Below are 23,061 nucleotides of genomic sequence, written 5' to 3'. Positions count from 1 at the left end.
CCGTTTCCATTCCCCCTTAGGCAGGGTATATTGGCCGTTTCCATTCCCCCTTAGGCAGGGTATATTGGCCGTTTCCATTCCCCCTTAGGCAGGGTATATTGGCCGTTTCCATTCCCCCTTAGGCAGGGTATATTGGCCGTTTCCATTCCCCCCTTAGGCAGGGTATATTGGCCGTTTCCATTCCCCCCTTAGGCAGGGTATATTGGCCGTTTCCATTCCCCCTTAGGCAGGGTATATTGGCCGTTTCCATTCCCCCTTAGGCAGGGTATATTGGCCGTTTCCATTCCCCCTTAGGCAGGGTATATTGGCCGTTTCCATTCCCCCTTAGGCAGGGTATATTGGCCGTTTCCATTCCCCCCTTAGGCAGGGTATATTGGCCGTTTCCATTCCCCCCTTAGGCAGGGTATATTGGCCGTTTCCATTCCCCCTTAGGCAGGGTATATTGGCCGTTTCCATTCCCCCTTAGGCAGGGTATATTGGCCGTTTCCATTCCCCCTTAGGCAGGGTATATTGGCCGTTTCCATTCCCCCTTAGGCAGGGTATATTGGCGTTTCCATTCCCCCCTTAGGCAGGGTATATTGGCCGTTTCCATTCCCCCCTTAGGCAGGGTATATTGGCCGTTTCCATTCCCCCCTTAGGCAGGGTATATTGGCCGTTTCCATTCCCCCTCTGGCAGGGTATATTGGCCGTTTCCATTCCCCCCTTAGGCAGGGTATATTGGCCGTTTCCATTCCCCCCTTAGGCAGGGTATATTGGCCGTTTCCATTCCCCCCTCTGGCAGGGTATATTGGCCGTTTCCATTCCCCCTTAGGCAGGGTATATTGGCCGTTTCCATTCCCCCTTAGGCAGGGTATATTGGCCGTTTCCATTCCCCCCTTAGGCAGGGTATATTGGCCGTTTCCATTCCCCCTTAGGCAGGGTATATTGGCGTTTCCATTCCCCCTTAGGCAGGGTATATTGGCCGTTTCCATTCCCCCCTTAGGCAGGGTATATTGGCCGTTTCCATTCCCCCTTAGGCAGGGTATATTGGCCGTTTCCATTCCCCCTTAGGCAGGGTATATTGGCCGTTTCCATTCCCCCTTAGGCAGGGTATATTGGCCGTTTCCATTCCCCCTTAGGCAGGGTATATTGGCCGTTTCCATTCCCCCTTAGGCAGGGTATATTGGCCGTTTCCATTCCCCCTTAGGCAGGGTATATTGGCCGTTTCCATTCCCCCTTAGGCAGGGTATACTGGCCGTTTCCATTCCCCCTTAGGCAGGGTATATTGGCCGTTTCCATTCCCCCTTAGGCAGGGTATACTGGCCGTTTCCATTCCCCCCTTAGGCAGGGTATACTGGCCGTTTCCATTCCCCCCTTAGGCAGGGTATATTGGCCGTTTCCATTCCCCCTTAGGCAGGGTATATTGGCCGTTTCCATTCCCCCTTAGGCAGGGTATATTGGCCGTTTCCATTCCCCCCTTAGGCAGGGTATATTGGCCGTTTCCATTCCCCCCTTAGGCAGGGTATATTGGCCGTTTCCATTCCCCCTTAGGCAGGGTATATTGGCCGTTTCCATTCCCCCTTAGGCAGGGTATATTGGCCGTTTCCATTCCCCCCTTAGGCAGGGTATATTGGCCGTTTCCATTCCCCCTTAGGCAGGGTATATTGGCCGTTTCCATTCCCCCCTCTAGGCAGGGTATATTGGCCGTTTCCATTCCCCCTTAGGCAGGGTATATTGGCCGTTTCCATTCCCCCTTAGGCAGGGTATATTGGCCGTTTCCATTCCCCCCTTAGGCAGGGTATATTGGCCGTTTCCATTCCCCCTTAGGCAGGGTATATTGGCCGTTTCCATTCCCCCCTTAGGCAGGGTATATTGGCCGTTTCCATTCCCCCTTAGGCAGGGTATATTGGCGTTTCCATTCCCCCTTAGGCAGGGTATATTGGCCGTTTCCATTCCCCCTTAGGCAGGGTATATTGGCCGTTTCCATTCCCCCTTAGGCAGGGTATACTGGCCGTTTCCATTCCCCCTTAGGCAGGGTATACTGGCCGTTTCCATTCCCCCTTAGGCAGGGTATATTGGCCGTTTCCATTCCCCCTTAGGCAGGGTATATTGGCCGTTTCCATTCCCCCCTTAGGCAGGGTATACTGGCCGTTTCCATTCCCCCCTTAGGCAGGGTATATTGGCCGTTTCCATTCCCCCTTAGGCAGGGTATATTGGCCGTTTCCATTCCCCCTTAGGCAGGGTATATTGGCCGTTTCCATTCCCCCTTAGGCAGGGTATATTGGCCGTTTCCATTCCCCCCTTAGGCAGGGTATATTGGCCGTTTCCATTCCCCCTTAGGCAGGGTATACTGGCCGTTTCCATTCCCCCTTAGGCAGGGTATATTGGCCGTTTCCATTCCCCCTTAGGCAGGGTATATTGGCCGTTTCCATTCCCCCTTAGGCAGGGTATATTGGCCGTTTCCATTCCCCCTCTGGCAGGGTATATTGGCCGTTTCCATTCCCCCTTAGGCAGGGTATATTGGCCGTTTCCATTCCCCCTTGGGCAGGGTATATTGGCCGTTTCCATTCCCCCTTAGGCAGGGTATATTGGCCGTTTCCATTCCCCCTTAGGCAGGGTATATTGGCCGTTTCCATTCCCCCTTAGGCAGGGTATATTGGCCGTTTCCATTCCCCCCTCTGGCAGGGTATATTGGCCGTTTCCATTCCCCCTTAGGCAGGGTATATTGGCCGTTTCCATTCCCCCTTAGGCAGGGTATATTGGCCGTTTCCATTCCCCCCTCTGGCAGGGTATATTGGCCGTTTCCATTCCCCCTCTAGGCAGGGTATATTGGCCGTTTCCATTCCCCCTTAGGCAGGGTATATTGGCCGTTTCCATTCCCCCCTTAGGCAGGGTATATTGGCCGTTTCCATTCCCCCTTAGGCAGGGTATATTGGCCGTTTCCATTCCCCCTTAGGCAGGGTATATTGGCCGTTTCCATTCCCCCCTTAGGCAGGGTATATTGGCCGTTTCCATTCCCCCTTAGGCAGGGTATATTGGCCGTTTCCATTCCCCCTTAGGCAGGGTATATTGGCCGTTTCCATTCCCCCTTAGGCAGGGTATATTGGCCGTTTCCATTCCCCCTCTGGCAGGGTATATTGGCCGTTTCCATTCCCCCTTAGGCAGGGTATATTGGCCGTTTCCATTCCCCCCTTAGGCAGGGTATATTGGCCGTTTCCATTCCCCCTTAGGCAGGGTATATTGGCCGTTTCCATTCCCCCTTAGGCAGGGTATATTGGCCGTTTCCATTCCCCCTTAGGCAGGGTATATTGGCCGTTTCCATTCCCCTCTGGCAGGGTATATTGGCCGTTTCCATTCCCCCTTAGGCAGGGTATATTGGCCGTTTCCATTCCCCCTTAGGCAGGGTATATTGGCCGTTTCCATTCCCCCCTTAGGCAGGGTATATTGGCGTTTCCATTCCCCCTTAGGCAGGGTATATTGGCCGTTTCCATTCCCCCTTAGGCAGGGTATATTGGCCGTTTCCATTCCCCCTTAGGCAGGGTATATTGGCCGTTTCCATTCCCCCCTTAGGCAGGGTATATTGGCCGTTTCCATTCCCCCTTAGGCAGGGTATATTGGCCGTTTCCATTCCCCCCTCTAGGCAGGGTATATTGGCCGTTTCCATTCCCCCTTAGGCAGGGTATATTGGCCGTTTCCATTCCCCCTTAGGCAGGGTATATTGGCCGTTTCCATTCCCCCTTAGGCAGGGTATATTGGCCGTTTCCATTCCCCCTTAGGCAGGGTATATTGGCCGTTTCCATTCCCCCTTAGGCAGGGTATATTGGCCGTTTCCATTCCCCCTCTGGCCTTATTGCTGAACTAAAGACTCACCGTGGATCTCTAGTTCCAAGACTCTATTTTCAGACAACTACTACGGTGCTGAAGATCTGCAGATACTGGATCTATTTTTGTTTAGAACTACGCTGGAAAAATGTATTCCTCAAGAATAATTATTTATCATATCAGTTTTTGGTTCTAAAGGAAGTATCAACACTGGAGCGATGTAGAACTATGCCAAGCAAGGGACAGATAACTTCTACAGTAGGTTATCATTGGCTTTCGGTCATCACTGCACCCCCATCACTGATTATTTGGACCAAGGCAGTGTGGTGAAGCAAGGGACAGATAACTTATACAGCGCAGTGCTCGCTGGGCCACTAGAGATCCTGGTTCCAGTCCAGGCTCTGTCGCAGCCGGCCGCAACCGGGAGACCCATGGGCGGCGCACAATTGGTCCAGCATCATCCAAGGTAGGGGAGGGTTTGGCCGGCAGGGATGTGGATTCGTTTCCCACGGGGGGCCAGTATGAAAAAAAATAAAAAAAATACGTATTCATTCACTAACTGTATGTCGCTCTGGATAAGAGCGTCTGCTAAATGACTAAAATGTAAAATTTTTATCATAGGCTTTAGGTCATCACTACACCCCGATCACTGATTATTTGGACGGGGGGGGGGGGCTAACCGGAACTCCCAATTTGTAACACACACGGACCCAGAACTAAATCAAGCGGCTGTGGGTTAACAGAGATTACGTCCAAGATATTATTGCTGATGGTCTAATCATGCAAACTGCTGCATCTGGTTCTTGTCTCCGCTATAAGAATTGGATTTGATACACCTCCCCTGTTAATACTATCATACTGCCCCTTTAGCAGATATGATTTATACTGTATTATACTACTGTACTGTAGTCCTATAGATCACCTAGGAAACAGCGTTTCCTGCCTCACTGGAGCGTGCTGGTTAGGTGCTACAGGAACTCCAGAAGCTTTTCCACTTCTCTGGAATATGTTGGATTATTGGATATATTCTTCTTCTTCTTCTGAATCACCAGGAGCTAAAACAGAAGCCGGATCATCACTATCCCAGTTGATTGATAACTCTGTTGGGATTACATCTTTTCATGAGAAGAAAGTGAATATTGTGCAGTCGGTCGTCTCATGCTGCAGTTTTTCTTACTTTACAGTGTATTCGGAAAGTATTCAGACCCCTTCACTTTTTCCACATGTTGTTTTACGTTACAGCCTTATTCTAAAATGGATTAAATAGTCCCCCCCCTCATCAATCTACACACAATACCCCATAATGACAAAGCAAAAACAGGTTTTTAGAAATGTTTTTAAATGTATAATTAAAAAATATCCTGGAAATATCACATTCTTGGGCACCTTCAATGCTGCAGAAATGTTTTGGTACCCTTCCCCAGATGTTTTGGTGCCTTTCCAAATCATGTCCAATTAATTGAATTTACCACAGATGGACTCCAATCAAGTTGTAGAAACATCTCAAGGACGATCAATGGAAACAGGATGCACCTGAGCTCAATTTCGAGTCTCATAGCAAAGGGTCTGAATACTTATGTACATTTTTAATAAATGTGCAAACATTTCTAAAAACCTGCTTACGCTTTGTCATTATGGGGTATTGTGTGTAGATTGATGAGGGAAAAAATTAATTTAATCAATTTTAGAATAAGGCTGTAACATAACAAAATGTGGGAAAAGTGAAGGGGTCTGAATACTTTCCGAATGCACTGTACATACAGACAATAATGTATATCAATCACAAATGCTTTATTATATTCAACTATGCCTTTCATTTCACTTAAAGGATGTATGTAACGTCATAGGATGAAATGGGGATGTATGTAATGTCATAGGATGAAATGGGGATGTATGTAACGTCATAGGATGAAATGGGGATGTATGTAATGTCATAGGATGAAATGGGGATGTATGTAATGTCATAGGATGAAATGGGGATGTATGTAATGTCATAGGATGAAACGGGGATGTATGTAACATCATAGGATGAAATGGGGATGTATGTAATGTCATAGGATGAAATGGGGATGTATGTAATGTCATAGGATGAAATGGGGATGTATGTAATGTCATAGGATGAAATGGGGATGTATGTAATGTCATAGGATGAAATGGGGATGTATGTAATGTCATAGGATGAAATGGGGATGTATGTAATGTCATAGGATGAAATGGGGATGTATGTAATGTCATAGGATGAAATGGGGATGTATGTAATGTCATAGGATGAAATGGGGATGTATGTAATGTCATAGGATGAAATGGGGATGTATGTAACGTCATAGGATGAAACAGGGATGTATGTAACGTCATAGGATGAAACGGGGATGTATGTAACGTCATAGGATGAAATGGGGATGTATGTAACGTCATAGGATGAAATGGGGATGTATGTAACGTCATAGGATGAAACGGGGCTGTATGTAACGTCATAGGATGAAATGGGGATGTATGTAATGTCATAGGATGAAATGGGGATGTATGTAATGTCATAGGATGAAATGGGGATGTATGTAATGTCATAGGATGAAATGGGGATGTATGTAATGTCATAGGATGAAATGGGGATGTATGTAATGTCATAGGATGAAATGGGGATGTATGTAATGTCATAGGATGAAACGGGGATGTATGTAACATCATAGGATGAAATGGGGATGTATGTAACATCATAGGATGAAATGGGGATGTATGTAATGTCATAGGATGAAATGGGGATGTATGTAATGTCATAGGATGAAATGGGGATGTATGTAATGTCATAGGATGAAATGGGGATGTATGTAATGTCATAGGATGAAATGGGGATGTATGTAACGTCATAGGATGAAACGGGGATGTATGTAACGTCATAGGATGAAACGGGGATGTATGTAACGTCATAGGATGAAATGGGGATGTATGTAATGTCATAGGATGAAATGGGGATGTATGTAACGTCATAGGATGAAATGGGGATGTATGTAATGTCATAGGATGAAACGGGGATGTATGTAACGTCATAGGATGAAACGGGGATGTATGTAACGTCATAGGATGAAATGGGGATGTATGTAATGTCATAGGATGAAATGGGGATGTATGTAACGTCATAGGATGAAATGGGGATGTATGTAATGTCATAGGATGAAATGGGGATGTATGTAATGTCATAGGATGAAACGGGGATGTATGTAATGTCATAGGATGAAACGGGGATGTATGTAATGTCATAGGATGAAATGGGGATGTATGTAATGTCATAGGATGAAACAGGGATGTATGTAATGTCATAGGATGAAATGGGGATGTATGTAATGTCATAGGATGAAATGGGGATGTATGTAACGTCATAGGATGAAATGGGGATGTATGTAACGTCATAGGATGAAATGGGGATGTATGTAACGTCATAGGATGAAATGGGGATGTATGTAACGTCATAGGATGAAATGGGGATGTATGTAACGTCATAGGATGAAGCAGGGCTGTTATCAACAGTTGAAGGAACTTTATTAAACTGTTATTTGAGATGCTTTTCCATTTGTGTGTTTCTTTAAAAGTATCAAGTTGAGTATTTCATGACCAACTCACCTTCCATCCCCTCCAGTCTTCCCTGGTGGACATCTCTGCCAATACATTTAAAGGTCGACTTTGGGCAAAAGCGCAAAAATGTATTTAAACGGTATAACTGATCAATGCACCATCATACCAGGTCATTTATTGCTTTAAAAAAAAATGGATAAATAACATATTTGGCTACAGAAGTGCTCTACAGCTTCCGTCCAAAAACACATCCTGTGAAATGACGTCAACACATACTGGAGGAGTTACTGGCTAGCTACAGTGGCTAGCTTAGCTAACGAACTAGCTACAGTGGCTAGCTTAGCTAACGAACTAGCTACAGTGGCTAGCTTAGCTAACGAACTAGCTACAGTGGCTAGCTTAGCTAACGAACTAGCTACAGTGGCTAGCTTAGCTAACGAACTAGCTACAGTGGCTAGCTTAGCTAACAAACTAGCTACAGTGGCTAGCTTAGCTAACGAACTAGCTACAGTGGCTAGCTTAGCTAATGAACTAGCTACAGTGGCTAGCTTAGCTAACAAACTAGCTATAGGGGCTAACTTAGCTAACGAACTAGCTACAGTGGCTAGCTTAGCTAACGAACTAGCTACAGTGGCTAGCTTAGCTAACAAACTAGCAACAGTGGCTAGCTTAGCTAACAAACTAGCTACAGTGGCTAGCTTAGCTAACGAACTAGCTACGTTGGTCGTGTGCGCACCTGACCAGAATGACACTGATGAACCACCAAAGGCACAGTTGGACCGTTTTTCGTGCCCAAAGTTGACCTTTAAAAGGAAACCACATCTCTACTGCTACAGGTTGTAAAACATGATCAAATATCATCTCCAATATTAAAATCTACTCTGACAGCAGAGCTCTTCATTTCTCTGTTGAGTCGACAGTCCTAGTAGTTTACAAGTCTGTACAGTCTGTACATGTCGAGTGTTTAGAGCCCTGAACCTAACTCGGACCAGGATCAATTCTGAGCTGAAGTTATAACCACCCAAAACTCCTCCTGACCCTAAGGGCTCTATTCAATCTGTATCACTGAAGTTGAGCGTTACCGCCTGATAGAAATGTAAAGGCAATGTTCCTGTGTTAGTGGAGACTGCATTCACGGTAAATGTCGGCTCAATCGGAAATTACCTTTACATTTCTATTGCACAATCTGTAACGCTTCAGCGATACAGATTGAATAGAGCCCTAATTCTATCTGAGTAACCTAACCCTAAGTAAATTACCCTAACCCCCTAACCAACCTTAAATTACCCCTAACCAACCTTAAATTACCCTAACCAACCTTAAATTACCCTAACCCCCTAACCAACCTTAAATTACCCCTAACCAACCTTAAATTACCCTAACCAACCTTAAATTACCCCTAACCCCCTAACCAACCTTAAATTACCCCTAACCAACCTTAAATTACCCCTAACCAACCTTAAATTACCCCTAACCAACCTTAAATTACCCTAACCAACCTTAAATTACCCTAACCCCCTAACCAACCTTAAATTACCCCTAACCAACCTTAAATTACCCTAACCAACCTTAAATTACCCCTAACCCCCTAACCAACCTTAAATTACCCCTAACCAACCTTAAATTACCCCTAACCAACCTTAAATTACCCTAACCCCCTAACCAACCTTAAATTACCCCTAACCAACCTTAAATTACCCTAACCCCCTAACCAACCTTAAATTACCCCTAACCAACCTTAAATTACCCTAACCAACCTTAAATTACCCCTAACCCCTTAACCATCCTTAAATTACCCCTAACCAACCTTAAATTACCCCTAAACAACCATAAATTACCCCTAACCAACCTTAAATTACCCCTAACCAACCTTAAATTACCCCTAACCAACCTTAAATTACCCCTAACCAACCATAAATTACCCCTAACCAACCTTAAATTACCCCTAACCAACCTTAAATTACCCCTAACCAACCTTAAATGACCCCTAACCCCCTAACCAACCTTAAATTACCCATAACCCCCTAACCAACCTTAAATTACCCCTAACCCCCTAACCAACCTTAAATTACCCCTAACCCCCTAACCAACCTTAAATTACCCATAACCCCCTAACCAACCTTAAATGACCCCTAACCAATCTTAAATTACCTCTAACAGTGAGATGGAGAAAGGGACTTATCTTGTATGTTTGTGATTTAAATATGAAATACTGAAATCCATGATGAAATATATAGTCATTCACAGTACTGGGGGAAATATAATCCAGTTCATAATATAATAATAATGTTATATTATTACTATTATAATCCAGTTAATAATATAATAATAATGTTATATTATTACTATTATAATCCAGTTCTCCTTGTCAGCCTAAAATACAACAAACACAGTGCCTCAATATTATCTCCAGATCCAATCCATTTCAGACACGTCCCCATGGCAGGCACAGTAAAGTTGCACATATACCACAGTAGAGACCAGAGCAGGACAGAAGGCTTCTTCAGTCTCTTTTTCACCTCCTGGAGTCCTTTAGAAAAAAGAGGCCAGAGATGACCCAAGTCCACTGACTGACACCACGACACCAACACAAGCTGAAGCTGAGCAACACTCACGGGGCTGCTGTCCCATCCCAACCCAGTATCACACATTATTTTGAAATAGACTATTTGTGACAGGCACACGAAAAAGTCATTTTTTCTGTGTGCAGTACACGATTTTGTATACAGTGCATTTCAATCACAGATAAAGACAGAGGAAGGGGAGGGAGGGTGGGAGGGAGAGAGAGAGGGGAAGCAGACAAAACAGAACACTGGACAGACACCATGAGCCAGGTCTGTCCTAACCCTAACCCTAACCAGGTCTTCAGGCACATTATTGTTTTTCTTTAATCTCCCCATCTTAGTTTTGCTACGATATCTCTGAGCCCAGATCACCATGGAAACCACACAGCCTGTATCCCCATGGAAACCACACAGCCCAGATCACCATGGAAACCACACAGCTTCACACTGGAAGACATCTTAATTCAATATAAATAATAATGATTTAAAAATGTGGAGAGGTTTCATGGTTTAATGCGATGAAAATAAAAGTATTTCCTGTACATAGGATCAGTGGAACATTGGGACCAGGGGGCGGAGTTAGAATGTCCATGTAGAACCAGGGGACAGTTATGACCAGTTGAGTTAGCATGTCGAAGGCGTCTTGAGTGGCAGGGTATTATGTTCATTATGTTTATCTGACTGTGATGTTATTCCGCAGTCTGTCCACCAGGGCGGCAGCGTGGAGCTCTAGCTCTCTGGTTCCTCCAGGTGTCTGGGCAGGCAGGGTTGCTGGTGGACGTTGCTGGTGCCCCAGGATACCCCTAGGGAAGGGGACAGGCTACGGAGGCTCACCCCACCTAGAGGCACCATGGAGGGGGACAGACTGCGCAGGCCAACCCCACCCAGAGGCACCAAGCTGGGGGACAGGCTGCGGAGGCCGACCCCTGATCTGAAGCTGAGCTCCGGAGCGGGCAACAGGGGCTTCAGGATGCTGACCAGGCAGAAGGCTGAGCCACTCTTAGGGATGAAGTTCACCTTGTTCCGGTCCGGACACAGGAAGGGAGGAATCTCCTGGAGGGTTCTGGGACTGTAACACACACAAACACACACATTGTCATTCAAAACTAATATGACAGAGATTATTTATGGTATTTACTTAGCAGAGTGCCCTTTTCCTATACAAGAGGAGTAATACCAGTTTGGCCACAAAAGGCTGTACTTGGCTAGTTTTAATGTTCTGAGTTAGCTTCTACTATGGTGGGCTCGCGCTAGTTTTAATGTTCTGAGTTAGCTTCTACTATGGTGGGCTCGCGCTAGTTTTAATGTTCTGAGTTAGCTTCTACTATGGTGGGCTCGCGCTAGTTTTAATGTTCTGAGTTAGCTTCTACTATGGTGGGCTCGCGCTAGTTTTAATGTTCTGAGTTAGCTTCTACTATGGTGGGCTCGCGCTAGTTTTAATGTTCTGAGTTAGCTTCTACTATGGTGGGCTCGCGCTAGTTTTAATGTTCTGAGTTAGCTTCTACTATGGTGGGCTCGCGCTAGTTTTAATGTTCTGAGTTAGCTTCTACTATGGTGGGCACGCGCTAGTTTTAATGTTCTGAGTTAGCTTCTACTATGGTGGGCTCGCGCTAGTTTTAATGTTCTGAGTTAGCTTCTACTATGGTGGGCTCGCGCTAGTTTTAATGTTCTGAGTTAGCTTCTACTATGGTGGGCTCGCGCTAGTTTTAATGTTCTGAGTTAGCTTCTACTACGGTGGGCTCGCGCTAGTTTTAATGTTCTGAGTTAGCTTCTACTATGGTAGGCTCGCGCTAGTTTTAATGTTCTGAGTTAGCTTCTACTATGGTGGGCTCGCGCTAGTTTTAATGTTCTGAGTTAGCTTCTACTATGGTGGGCTCGCGCTAGTTTTAATGTTCTGAGTTAGCTTCTACTACGGTGGGCTCGCGCTGGTTTTAATGTTCTGAGTTAGCTTCTACTATGGTGGGCTCGCGCTAGTTTTAATGTTCTGAGTTAGCTTCTACTATGGTGGGCTCGCGCTAGTTTTAATGTTCTGAGCTAGCTTCTACTATGGTGGGCTCGCGCTAGTTTTAATGTTCTGAGTTAGCTTCTACTATGGTGGGCTCATCAAGGCAAAGGGTGGCTACTATGAAGAATATAAAATATACAATATATTCTGATTTGTTTAACACTTTTTTGGTTACTACATGATTCCATATGTGTTATTTCATAGTTTTGATGTCTTCACTATTATTCTACAATGTAGAAAAAAATAAATAAAAAATAAAGGAAAACCCATGAATGAGTAGGTGTGTCCAAACTTTTGACTGGTACTGTATATTGAGAGAAATGACAGACAGTGGTCTACAAGCATAGCTGTGGGAAGATGTTTTGGGGGAGGGTGGGGGCGCTGCCATTCTTTGGCCCACACTACAGACGGCTATATCAGGCCGCTGATACAGGACGAGTAAAGGCCCAGTGCATATATCAGGCCGCTGATACAGGACGAGTAAAGGCCCAGTGCATATATCAGGCCGCTGATACAGGACGAGTAAAGGCCCAGTGCAGACGGCTATATCAGGCCGCTGATACAGGACGAGTAACCCACACTACAGACGGCTATATCAGGGCGCTGATACAGGACGAGTAAAGGCCCAGTGCATATATCAGGCCGCTGATACAGGACGAGTAAAGGCCCACTACAGACGGCTATATCAGGCCGCTGATACAGGACGAGTAAAGGCCCAGTGCATATATCAGGCCGCTGATACAGGACGAGTAAAGGCCCAGTGCATATATCAGGCCGCTGATACAGGACGAGTAAAGGCCCAGTGCATATATCAGGCCGCTGATACAGGACGAGTAAAGGCCCAGTGCATATATCAGGCCGCTGATACAGGACGAGTAAAGGCCCAGTGCATATATCAGGCCGCTGATACAGGACGAGTAAAGGCCCAGTGCATATATCAGGCCGCTGATACAGGACGAGTAAAGGCCCAGTGCATATATCAGGCCGCTGATACAGGACGAGTAAAGGCCCAGTGCATATATCAGGCCGCTGATACAGGACGAGTAAAGGCCCAGTGCATATATCAGGCCGCTGATACAGGACGAGTAAAGGCCCAGTGCATATATCAGGCCGCTGATACAGGACGAGTAAAGGCCCAGTGCATATATCAGGCCGCTGATACAGGACGAGTAAAGGCCCAGTGCATATATCAGGCCGCTGATACAGGACGAGTAAAGGCCCAGTGCATATATCAGGCCGCTGATACAGGACGAGTAAAGGCCCAGTGCATATATCAGGCCGCTGATACAGGACGAGTAAAGGCCCAGTGCATATATCAGGCCGCTGATACAGGACGAGTAAAGGCCCAGTGCATATATCAGGCCGCTGATACAGGACGAGTAAAGGCCCAGTGCACTACTTTTGTGGAAAAAGAAGATATATATTTAGAATGATTTTTCAGGGGGTGCTGCAGCAGCCTCAGCACCCCTATGTCCCGCGACTAGTAGCAGAAAATAACTACATTTATTGACCATGAAGTTGCCGAAAAGGCCTTTTTCCATTTTAATTTATACCTTTTTTGGGAGTAAATTCAGACAGTTGCTCTGCGAAACTCCATATATTTTGGTGACTTCTTCAACAACAAAAAACTAAAATATTATTTACAGATTTCTTGTTTGATTAATTCAGCCTGTTTTGAGGATCAAATGGGGTTCATTAGGCCATGTCACCTAGGTCATATTTTTGTACACACTTTGATCTATCCCATGACTCTTTGCGAGATACGAGACAGATCAATGCAGGTTGAATCAACGCGATATCTGATGTAAGACAATGTATTGTATTTTTGTATTTGTATTTAATAGCTGTGTGCTAGTAGTTTAAACAGACAGCTCGGTGCATTCAGCTTGTCAACACTTCTTACAAATACAAGTAGTGATGAAGAATCTCTCCTCTACTTTGAGCCATGAGAGATTGACATGCATATTATTAATGTTAGCTCTCTGTGTACATTTAAGGGCCAGCCGTGCTGCCCGGTTCTGAGCCAATTGTCATTTTCCTTATACTGTCCAGCTAGCACTGCCTTAGACCACTGCACCACTCGCGAGGTACTCTCACAGCCCTCAGGACGGTTAGGGTCAGGGGTTAGAGGTCAAGGGTTAGGCTGTACTCACAGTGACTCCTCAAAGACCTTGACCTTCTCACAGCCCTCAGGACGGTTAGGGTCAGGGGTTAGAGGTCAAGGGTTAGGCTGTACTCACAGTGACTCCTCAAAGACCTTGACCTTCTCACAGCCCTCAGGACGGTTAGGGTCAGGGGTTAGGGTCAGGGGTTAGAGGTCAAGGGTTAGGCTGTACTCACAGTGACTCCTCAAAGACCTTGACCTTCTCACAGCCCTCAGGACGGTTAGGGTCAGGGGTTAGAGGTCAAGGGTTAGGCTGTACTCACAGTGACTCCTCAAAGACCTTGACCTTCTCACAGCCCTCAGGACGGTTAGGGTCAGGGGTTAGAGGTCAAGGGTTAGGCTGTACTCACAGTGACTCCTCAAAGACCTTGACCTTCTCACAGCCCTCAGGACGGTTAGGGTCAGGGGTTAGAGGTCAAGGGTTAGGCTGTACTCACAGTGACTCCTCAAAGACCTTGACCTTCTCACAGCCCTCAGGACGGTTAGGGTCAGGGGTTAGAGGTCAAGGGTTAGGCTGTACTCACAGTGACTCCTCAAAGACCTTGACCTTCTCACAGCCCTCTGGACGGTTAGGGTCAGGGGTTAGAGGTCAAGGGTTAGGCTGTACTCACAGTGACTCCTCAAAGACCTTGACCTTCTCACAGCCCTCAGGCCGGTTAGGATCAGGGGTTAGGGGTCAAGGGTTAGGCTGTACTCACAGTGACTCCTCAAAGACCTTGACCTTCTCACAGCCCTCAGGACGGTTAGGGTCAGGGGTTAGGGTTATGGGTTAGAGGTCAAGGGTTAGGCTGTACTCACAGTGACTCCTCAAAGACCTTGACCTTCTCACAGCCCTCAGGACGGTTAGGGTCAGGGGTTAGAGGTCAAGGGTTAGGCTGTACTCACAGTGACTCCCCAAAGACCTTGACCTTCTCACAGCCCTCAGGACGGTTAGGGTCAGGGGTTAGAGGTCAAGGGTTAGGCTGTACTCACAGTGACTCCTCAAAGACCTTGACCTTCTCACAGCCCTCCGGCGGATCCCTCTTGAACATGTAGCTGTTGTTGGGCTTCGGAGACGCTGCGTACTTCGGGAGAGGAGAGCAGGGACCCAGTTCTGAGGACAGACAGACAGACAGGGAGCAGGTTAGTCACAATATTTACATTTACATTTTAGTCATTTAGCAGACGCTCTTATCCAGAGCGACTTACAGGAGCAATTAGGGTTAAGTGCCTTGCTCAAGGGCACATCGACAGATGTTTCACCTAGTCGGCTCGGGGATTAGAACCAGCGACCTTTCGGTTACTGGCACAACGCTCTTAACCACTAAGCTACCTGCCGCCCTGTGTAATATTCAGGGGCGGAGGGGGACAAAGCTATGGATCTGTGTGTACCTTTCTCCTCTGCGGGGTAGGGGCTGCCTCCTCCCATATCGCTGAGGATGGTGAGGTAGGAGGGAGAGATGGAGTCGGGCCGGCTGCTGCTGTTGCTATGTTTACCGCCACCGAGGCCCCGCCCTGAGGGGGTCTGTGTGTCGATGCTGCGCGTGGAGCTGCTGCGCTGGGCGGGGATGGGCGGGGGGGCGCGGTGCCCGTCTGGGACGTCTTGGGGCTGAACCCAAAACACACAGAAATAATAACACTTCATATGTGTGTGTGTGTGTGTGTGTGTGTGTGTGTGTGTGTGTGGGGGTGTGTGTGTGTGTGTGTGGGGGGGTGTGTGTGTGTGTGTGTGTGTGTGTGTGTGTGTGTGTGTGTGTGTGTGTGTGTGTGTGTGTGTCTGAGTTAACAAGAACAAGGACTCACAATAATAACCTCATCTCGTAGTTGTGTTGTGTCACGGATGATGATGCGTTCAATCTCCTGGTTGAGACCCTCCACACTGTTCCTGAAGCGTGGCGCCGTGGACTTGGACATGGGGATCAGGATGGTCTTATTGGGCATCTGGGCCTTATATACAGACAGGGTAAAGGTTAGTGGTAGAGTTAGGGTTAACCCTTGGACATGGGGATCAGGATGGTCTTATTAGGCATCTGGGCCTTATATACAGACAGGGTAAAGGTTAGTGGTAGAGTTAGGGTTAACCCTTGGACATGGGGATCAGGATGGTCTCATTAGGCATCTGGGCCTTATATACAGACAGGGTAAAGGTTAGTGGTAGAGTTAGGGTTAACCCTTGGACATGGGGATCAGGATGGTCTTATTAGGCATCTGGGCCTTATATACAGACAGGGTAAAGGTTAGTGGTAGAGTTAGGGTTAACCCTTGGACATGGGGATCAGGATGGTCTTATTAGGCATCTGGGCCTTATATACAGACAGGGTAAAGGTTAGTGGTAGAGTTAGGGTTAACCCTTGGACATGGGGATCAGGATGGTCTTATTAGGCATCTGGGCCTTATATACAGACAGGGTAAAGGTTAGTGGTAGAGTTAAGGTTAACCCTTGGACATGGGGATCAGGATGGTCTCATTAGGCATCTGGGCCTTATATACAGACAGGGTAAAGGTTAGTGGTAGAGTTAGGGTTAACCCTTGGACATGGGGATCAGGATGGTCTTATTAGGCATCTGGGCCTTATATACAGACAGGGTAAAGGTTAGTGGTAGAGTTAAGGTTAACCCTTGGACATGGGGATCAGGATGGTCTTATTAGGCATCTGGGCCTTATATACAGACAGGGTAAAGGTTAGTGGTAGAGTTAGGGTTAACCCTTGGACATGGGGATCAGGATGGTCTCATTAGGCATCTGGGCCTTATATACAGACAGGGTAAAGGTTAGTGGTAGAGTTAGGGTTAACCCTTGGACATGGGGATCAGGATGGTCTCATTAGGCATCTGGGCCTTATATACAGACAGGGTAAAGGTTAGTGGTAGAGTTAGGGTTAACCCTTGGACATGGGGATCAGGATGGTCTCATTAGGCATCTGGGCCTTATATACAGACAGGGTAAAGGTTAGTGGTAGAGTTAGGGTTAACCCTTGGACATGGGGATCAGGATGGTCTTATTAGGCATCTGGGCCTTATATACAGACAGGGTAAAGGTTAGTGGTAGAGTTAGGGTTAACCCTTGGACATGGGGATCAGGATGGTCTTATTAGGCATCTGGGCCTTATATACAGACAGGGTAAAGGTTAGTGGTAGAGTTAAGGTTAACCCTTGGACATGGGGATCAGGATGGTCTCATTAGGCATCTGGGCCTTATATACAGACAGGGTAAAGGTTAGTGGTAGAGTTAGGGTTAACCCTTGGACATGGGGATCAGGATGGTCTTATTAGGCATCTGGGCCTTATATACAGACAGGGTAAAGGTTAGTGGTAGAGTTAAGGTTAACCCTTGGACATGGGGATCAGGATGGTCTCATTAGGCATCTGGGCCTTATATACAGACAGGGTAAAGGTTAGTGGTAGAGTTAGGGTTAACCCTTGGACATGGGGATCAGGATGGTCTTATTAGGCATCTGGGCCTTATATACAGACAGGGTAAAGGTTAGTGGTAGAGTTAAGGTTAACCCTTGGACATGGGGATCAGGATGGTCTTATTAGGCATCTGGGCCTTATATACAGACAGGGTAAAGGTTAGTGGTAGAGTTAGGGTTAACCCTTGGACATGGGGATCAGGATGGTCTTATTAGGCATCTGGGCCTTATATACAGACAGGGTAAAGGTTAGTGGTAGAGTTAAGGTTAACCCTTGGACATGGGGATCAGGATGGTCTTATTAGGCATCTGGGCCTTATATACAGACAGGGTAAAGGTTAGTGGTAGAGTTAAGGTTAACCCTTGGACATGGGGATCAGGATGGTCTTATTAGGCATCTGGGCCTTATATACAGACAGGGTAAAGGTTAGTGGTAGAGTTAGGGTTAACCCTTAGAGATGGGGGTTAGGGTTAACCCTTAGAGATGGGGGTTAGGGTTAACCCTTAGAGATGGGGGTTAGGGTTAACCCTTAGAGATGGGGTTAGGGTTAACCCTTAGAGATGGGGGTTAGGGTTAACCCTTAGAGATGGGGGTTAGGGTTAACCCTTAGAGATGGGGGTTAGGGTTAACCCTTAGAGATGGGGGTTAGGGTTAACCCTTAGGAATCACTGGACCCTAGCGCCGGATCATCACAACCAGCTAGCTAGCTGCAACTAAATGGCTACGTGTTATTAGTCACTGTTAGCGTCTTCATCTTTGTCCGTGGCCTACACTATCCACCAGCCAGCTCTAGCTAGCCTGGACAATTCGTCGGCCAGTCTGCACAGCGTGCTATCGACCCAGCGTGCTATCGACCCATAGCTTATTGGACTTTCTGCCGGAATCACTGGACCCTAGCGCCGGATCATCACAACCAGCTAGCTAGCTGCAACCTGTTGCTGGCTGATACCATTGCCATATAGCAAGCACCAGTTAGCCTTGAGCTAGCCTGCTAGCTCCCTGCTAGCTGTGCTGAAGCACCAATTTGAACTGCTCTCGGACTCACATATTGCTGTTCACTGGACCTTATGATCACTCAGCTGCACAGCTGATGCCTGCTGGACTGTTCCTTTACACGGTACTCTGTCCTGTTTTTTCTGTTTAGTCTTAGCCCAAACGATATCGCTATTTCCAGTTGTGTCTTAGCTCTCTCTAATAACACGTGACTGCTTTATGCCTCTCTCCTATGTCAATTATGCCTTGCCTATTGCTGTTTGGGTTAGTTCTTATTATACAATTTCAATGTAGAACCCCTAGTCCCTCTCAAACTGTCTCATATAGTTCCTTTGTTCCCCCCCATACACGCGAGACCGGCTCAATCGATGCCTCCAATGATGCTATCTCTTTCATTGTTACCCAACACTTAGGATTACCTGAACTGTACTCATATCCTTCCATATCCTTTTCTGTACATAATGCCCTGAATCTTTTCTACAACGCCCGGAGAACTGCCCCCTTTATTCTATGTACCCAACGCACTAGAAGACCAGTTCTTAAAGCCTTTAGTCGTATCCTTATTCTACTCCTCCTCTGTTCCTCTGGTGATGTAGAGGCTAACCCAGGCCCTGCAGCCCCCAGTATCACTCCTACTCCCCAGGAGCTATCATTTATTGACTTCTGTAACCGTAAAAGTCTTGGTTTTCTGCACATAAATATCAGAAGCCTCCTTCCTAAGTTTGAGTTATTCACTGCGTTAGCACACTCCGCCAACCCTGATGTTCTAGCAGTGTCTGAATCCTGGCTTAGGAAGGCCACCAAAAATTCTGAAATTTCCATCCCCAACTATAACATTTTCCGTCTAGATAGAACTGCCAAAGGGGGGTGGAGTTGCAATCTACTGTAGAGATAGCCTGCAGAGCTCCATCATACTATCCAGGTCTGTGCCCAAACAGTTTGAGCTTTTAGTTCTAAAAATCCACCTTTCCAGAAATAAATCTCTCACTGTTGCCGCTTGCTACAGACCCCCCTCAGCCCCCAGCTGTGCCCTGGACACCATATGTGAACTGATTGCCCCCCATCTATCCTCAGAGTTCGTACTGCTTGGTGACCTAAATTGGGATATGCTTAATACCCCAGCCATCCTACAATCCAAGCTAGATGCCCTCAACCTCACGCAAATTATCAACGAACCTACCAGGTACAACCCTAAATCCGTAAACATGGGTACCCTCATAGATATCATCCTGACTAACTTACCCTCTAAATACACCTCCGCTGTCTTCAACCAGGATCTCAGCGATCACTGCCTTATTGCCTGCGTCCGTAACGGGTCCGCGGTCAAACGACCACCCCTCATCACTGTCAAACGCTCCCAAAAACACTTCAGCGAGCAGGCCTTCCTAATTGACCTGGCCCAGGTATCCTGGATGGATATAGATCTCATTCCGTCAGTAGAGGATGCCTGGTTGTTCTTTAAAAGTAATTTCCTCTCAATCTTAAATAGACATGCCCCATTCAAAAAATACAGAACTAAGAACAGATATAGCCCCTGGTTCTCCTCAGACTTGACTGCCCTTGACCAGCACAAAAACATCCTGTGGCGTACTGCATTAGCATCAAATAGCCCCGTGATATGCAACTTTTCAGGGAAGTTAGGAACCAATATACACAAGCAGTTAGGAAAGCAAAGGCTAACTTTTTCAAACAGAAATTTGCATCCTGTAGCACTAACTCCAAAAAGTTTTGGGACACTGTAAAGTCCATGGAAAATAAGAGCACTTCCTCCCAGCTGCCCACTGCACTGAGGCTAGGAAACACTATCACCACCGATAAATCTACAATAATCGAGAATTTCAACAAGCATTTTGCTACGGCTGGCCATGCTTTCCACCTGGCTACCACTACCCCGGCCACCAGCTCTGCACCCTCCGCTGCAACTTGCCCATGCCCCCCCGCTTCTCCTTCACACAAATCCAGACAGCTGATGTTCTAAAAGAGCTGCAAAATCTGGACCCCCTACAAATCATCTGGACTAGACAATCTGGACCCTTTCTTTCTAAAACTAGCCGCCGAAATTGTCGCAACCCCTATTACTAGCCTGTTCAACCTCTCTTTCGTAACGTCTGAGATCCCCAGAGATTGGAAAGCTGCCGCGGTCATCCCCCTCTTCAAAGGGGGTGACACTCTAGATCCAAACTGTTACAGACCCATATCCATCCTGCCCTGCCTTTCAAAAAGTTTTTGAAAGCCAAGTCAACAAACAGATCACCAACCATTTCGAATCCCACCGTACCTTCTCTGCTATGCAATCCGGTTTCCGAGCTGGTCATGGGTGCACTTCAGCCACGCTCAAGGTCCTAAATGATATTATAACCGCGATCGATAATAGACAGTACTGTGCAGCCGTTTTCATTGACCTGGCCAAGGCTTTCGACTCTGTCAACCACCGCATTCTTATTGGCAGACTAAATAGCCTTGGTTTCTCTAATGACTGCCTCGCCTGGTTCACCAACTACTTCTCAGATAGAGTTCAATGTGTCAAATCGGAGGGCCTGTTGTCTGGACCTATGGCAGTCTCTATGGGGGTGCCACAGGGTTCAATTCTTGGGCCAACTCTTTTCTCTGTGTATATCAATGACGTCGCTCTTGCTGCTGGTGACTCTCAGATCCACCTCTACGCAGACGACACCATTTTGTATACATCTGGCCCTTCATTGGACACTGTGTTAACAAACCTCCAAACGAGCTTCAATTCCATACAACACTCCTTCAGTAGCCTCCAACTGCTCTTAAACACTAGTAAAACAAAATGCATGCTCTTCAACCGAACGCTGCTTGCACCCGCCCACCCGACTAGAATCACTACTCTAGACGGGTCTGACCTAGAGTACGTGGACAACTACAAATATCTAGGTGTCTGGTTAGACTGTAAACTCTCCTTCCAGACTCACATTAAGAATCTCCAATCCAAAGTTAAATCTAGAATCGGTTTCCTATTTCGCAACAAAGCCTCCTTCACTCATGCTGCCAAACATGCCCTTGTAAAACTGACTATCCTACCGATCCTTGACTTCGGCGATGTCATTTACAAAATAGCCTCCAACACTCTACTCAGCAAATTGGATGTTGTCTATCACAGTGCCATCCGTTTTGTCTCCAAAGCCCCATATAATACCCACCACTGTGACCTGTACGCTCTTGTTGGCTGGTCCTCACTACATATTCGTCGCCAAACCCACTGGCTCCAGGCCATCTATAAATCACTGCTAGGCAAATCCCCGCCTTATCTTAGCTCATTGGTCACCATAGCAACACCCACCCGTAGTCTGCGCTCCAGCGGGTATATCTCACTGGTCATCCCCAAAGCCAACACCTCCTTTGGCCGCAATTCCTTCCAGTTCTCTGCTGCCAATGACTGGAACAAACTGCAAAAATCTCTGAAGCTGGAGACGCTTATCTCCCTCACTAACTTTAGGCATCAGTTGTCAGAGCACCTTACCGATCACTGCACCTGTACACAGCCCATCTGAAATTAGCCCGCCCAACTACCTCATCCCTATATTGTTATTTATTTTGCTCATCTGTACCCCAGTATCTCTATTTGCACATCATCTCTTGCACATCATTCCAGTGTTAATACTAAATTGTAATTATTTTGCACTATAGCCTATTTTATTGCCTTACCTCCATAACTTGCTAAATTTGCACACTGTATATTAATTGTATTTCTGTTGTATTTTTTTGATTTTTGTTTTGTTTTACCCCATATGTAACTCTGTGTTGTTGTTTTTATCGCACTGCTATGCTTTATCTTGGCCAGGTCGCAGTTGTAAATGAGAACTTGTTCTCAACTGGTTTACCTGGTTAAATAAAGGTGAAATAAAAATAAAAAAATAAAAATAAAAAGAGATGGGGGTTAGGGTTAACCCTTAGAGATGGGGTTAGGGTTAACCCTTAGAGATGGGGGTTAGGGTTAACCCTTAGAGATTGGGGTTAGGGTTAACCCTTAGAGATGGGGGTTAGGGTTAACGCTTAGAGATGGGGGTTAGGGTTAACCCTTAGAGATGGGGGTTAGGGTTAACCCTTAGAGATGGGGGTTAGGGTTAACGCTTAGAAATGGGGGTTAGGGTTAACCCTTAGAGATGGGGGTTAGGGTTAAACCTTAGAGATGGGGGTTAGGGTTAACCCTTAGAGATGGGGGTTAGGGTTAACCCTTAGAGATGAGGGTTAGGGTTAACCCTTAGAGAAGGGGGTTAGGGTTAACCCTTAGAGATGGGGGTTAGGGTTAACCCTTAGAGATGGGGGTTAGGGTTAACCCTTAGAGATGGGGGTTAGGGTTAACCCTTAGAGATGGGGGTTAGGGTTAACCCTTAGAGATGGGGGTTAGGGTTAACGCTTAGAAATGGGGGTTAGGGTTAACCCTTAGAGATGGGGGTTAGGGTTAAACCTTAGAGATAGGGGTAAGGGTTAACCCTTAGAGAAGGGGGTTAGGGTTAAACCTTAGAGATAGGGTACTCTCTGTAACTAAAGGTTAGGGTAAGGGTACTCTCTGTAACTAAAGGTTAGGGTTAGGGTACTCTCTGTAACTAA

General features: G+C 46.5%; 1 protein-coding gene across 1 annotated transcript in view; it reads right to left on the bottom strand.

Annotated features, from left to right (window-relative positions):
• Positions 1-10,429: 10,429 nt before the first annotated feature.
• fam117ba (family with sequence similarity 117 member Ba) overlaps positions 10,430-23,061 on the bottom strand; it is an 83,932-nt gene continuing 71,300 nt past the window's right edge. The window contains exons 6-9 of the mRNA XM_045216313.1: positions 15,884-16,027; positions 15,473-15,689; positions 15,074-15,194; positions 10,430-11,001 (exon numbers count right to left, since the gene is read on the bottom strand). Coding sequence (XP_045072248.1) covers positions 10,662-11,001; positions 15,074-15,194; positions 15,473-15,689; positions 15,884-16,027 — 822 coding nt within the window. The 3' untranslated portion in view covers positions 10,430-10,661. The remainder of the gene's footprint in view (positions 11,002-15,073; positions 15,195-15,472; positions 15,690-15,883; positions 16,028-23,061) is intronic.

This window comes from Coregonus clupeaformis, unplaced genomic scaffold (assembly GCF_020615455.1).
Source record: "Coregonus clupeaformis isolate EN_2021a unplaced genomic scaffold, ASM2061545v1 scaf0675, whole genome shotgun sequence".
Classification (NCBI taxonomy): Eukaryota; Metazoa; Chordata; class Actinopteri; order Salmoniformes; family Salmonidae; genus Coregonus; species Coregonus clupeaformis.
This window is presented reverse-complemented; position numbering and strand designations above follow the sequence as displayed.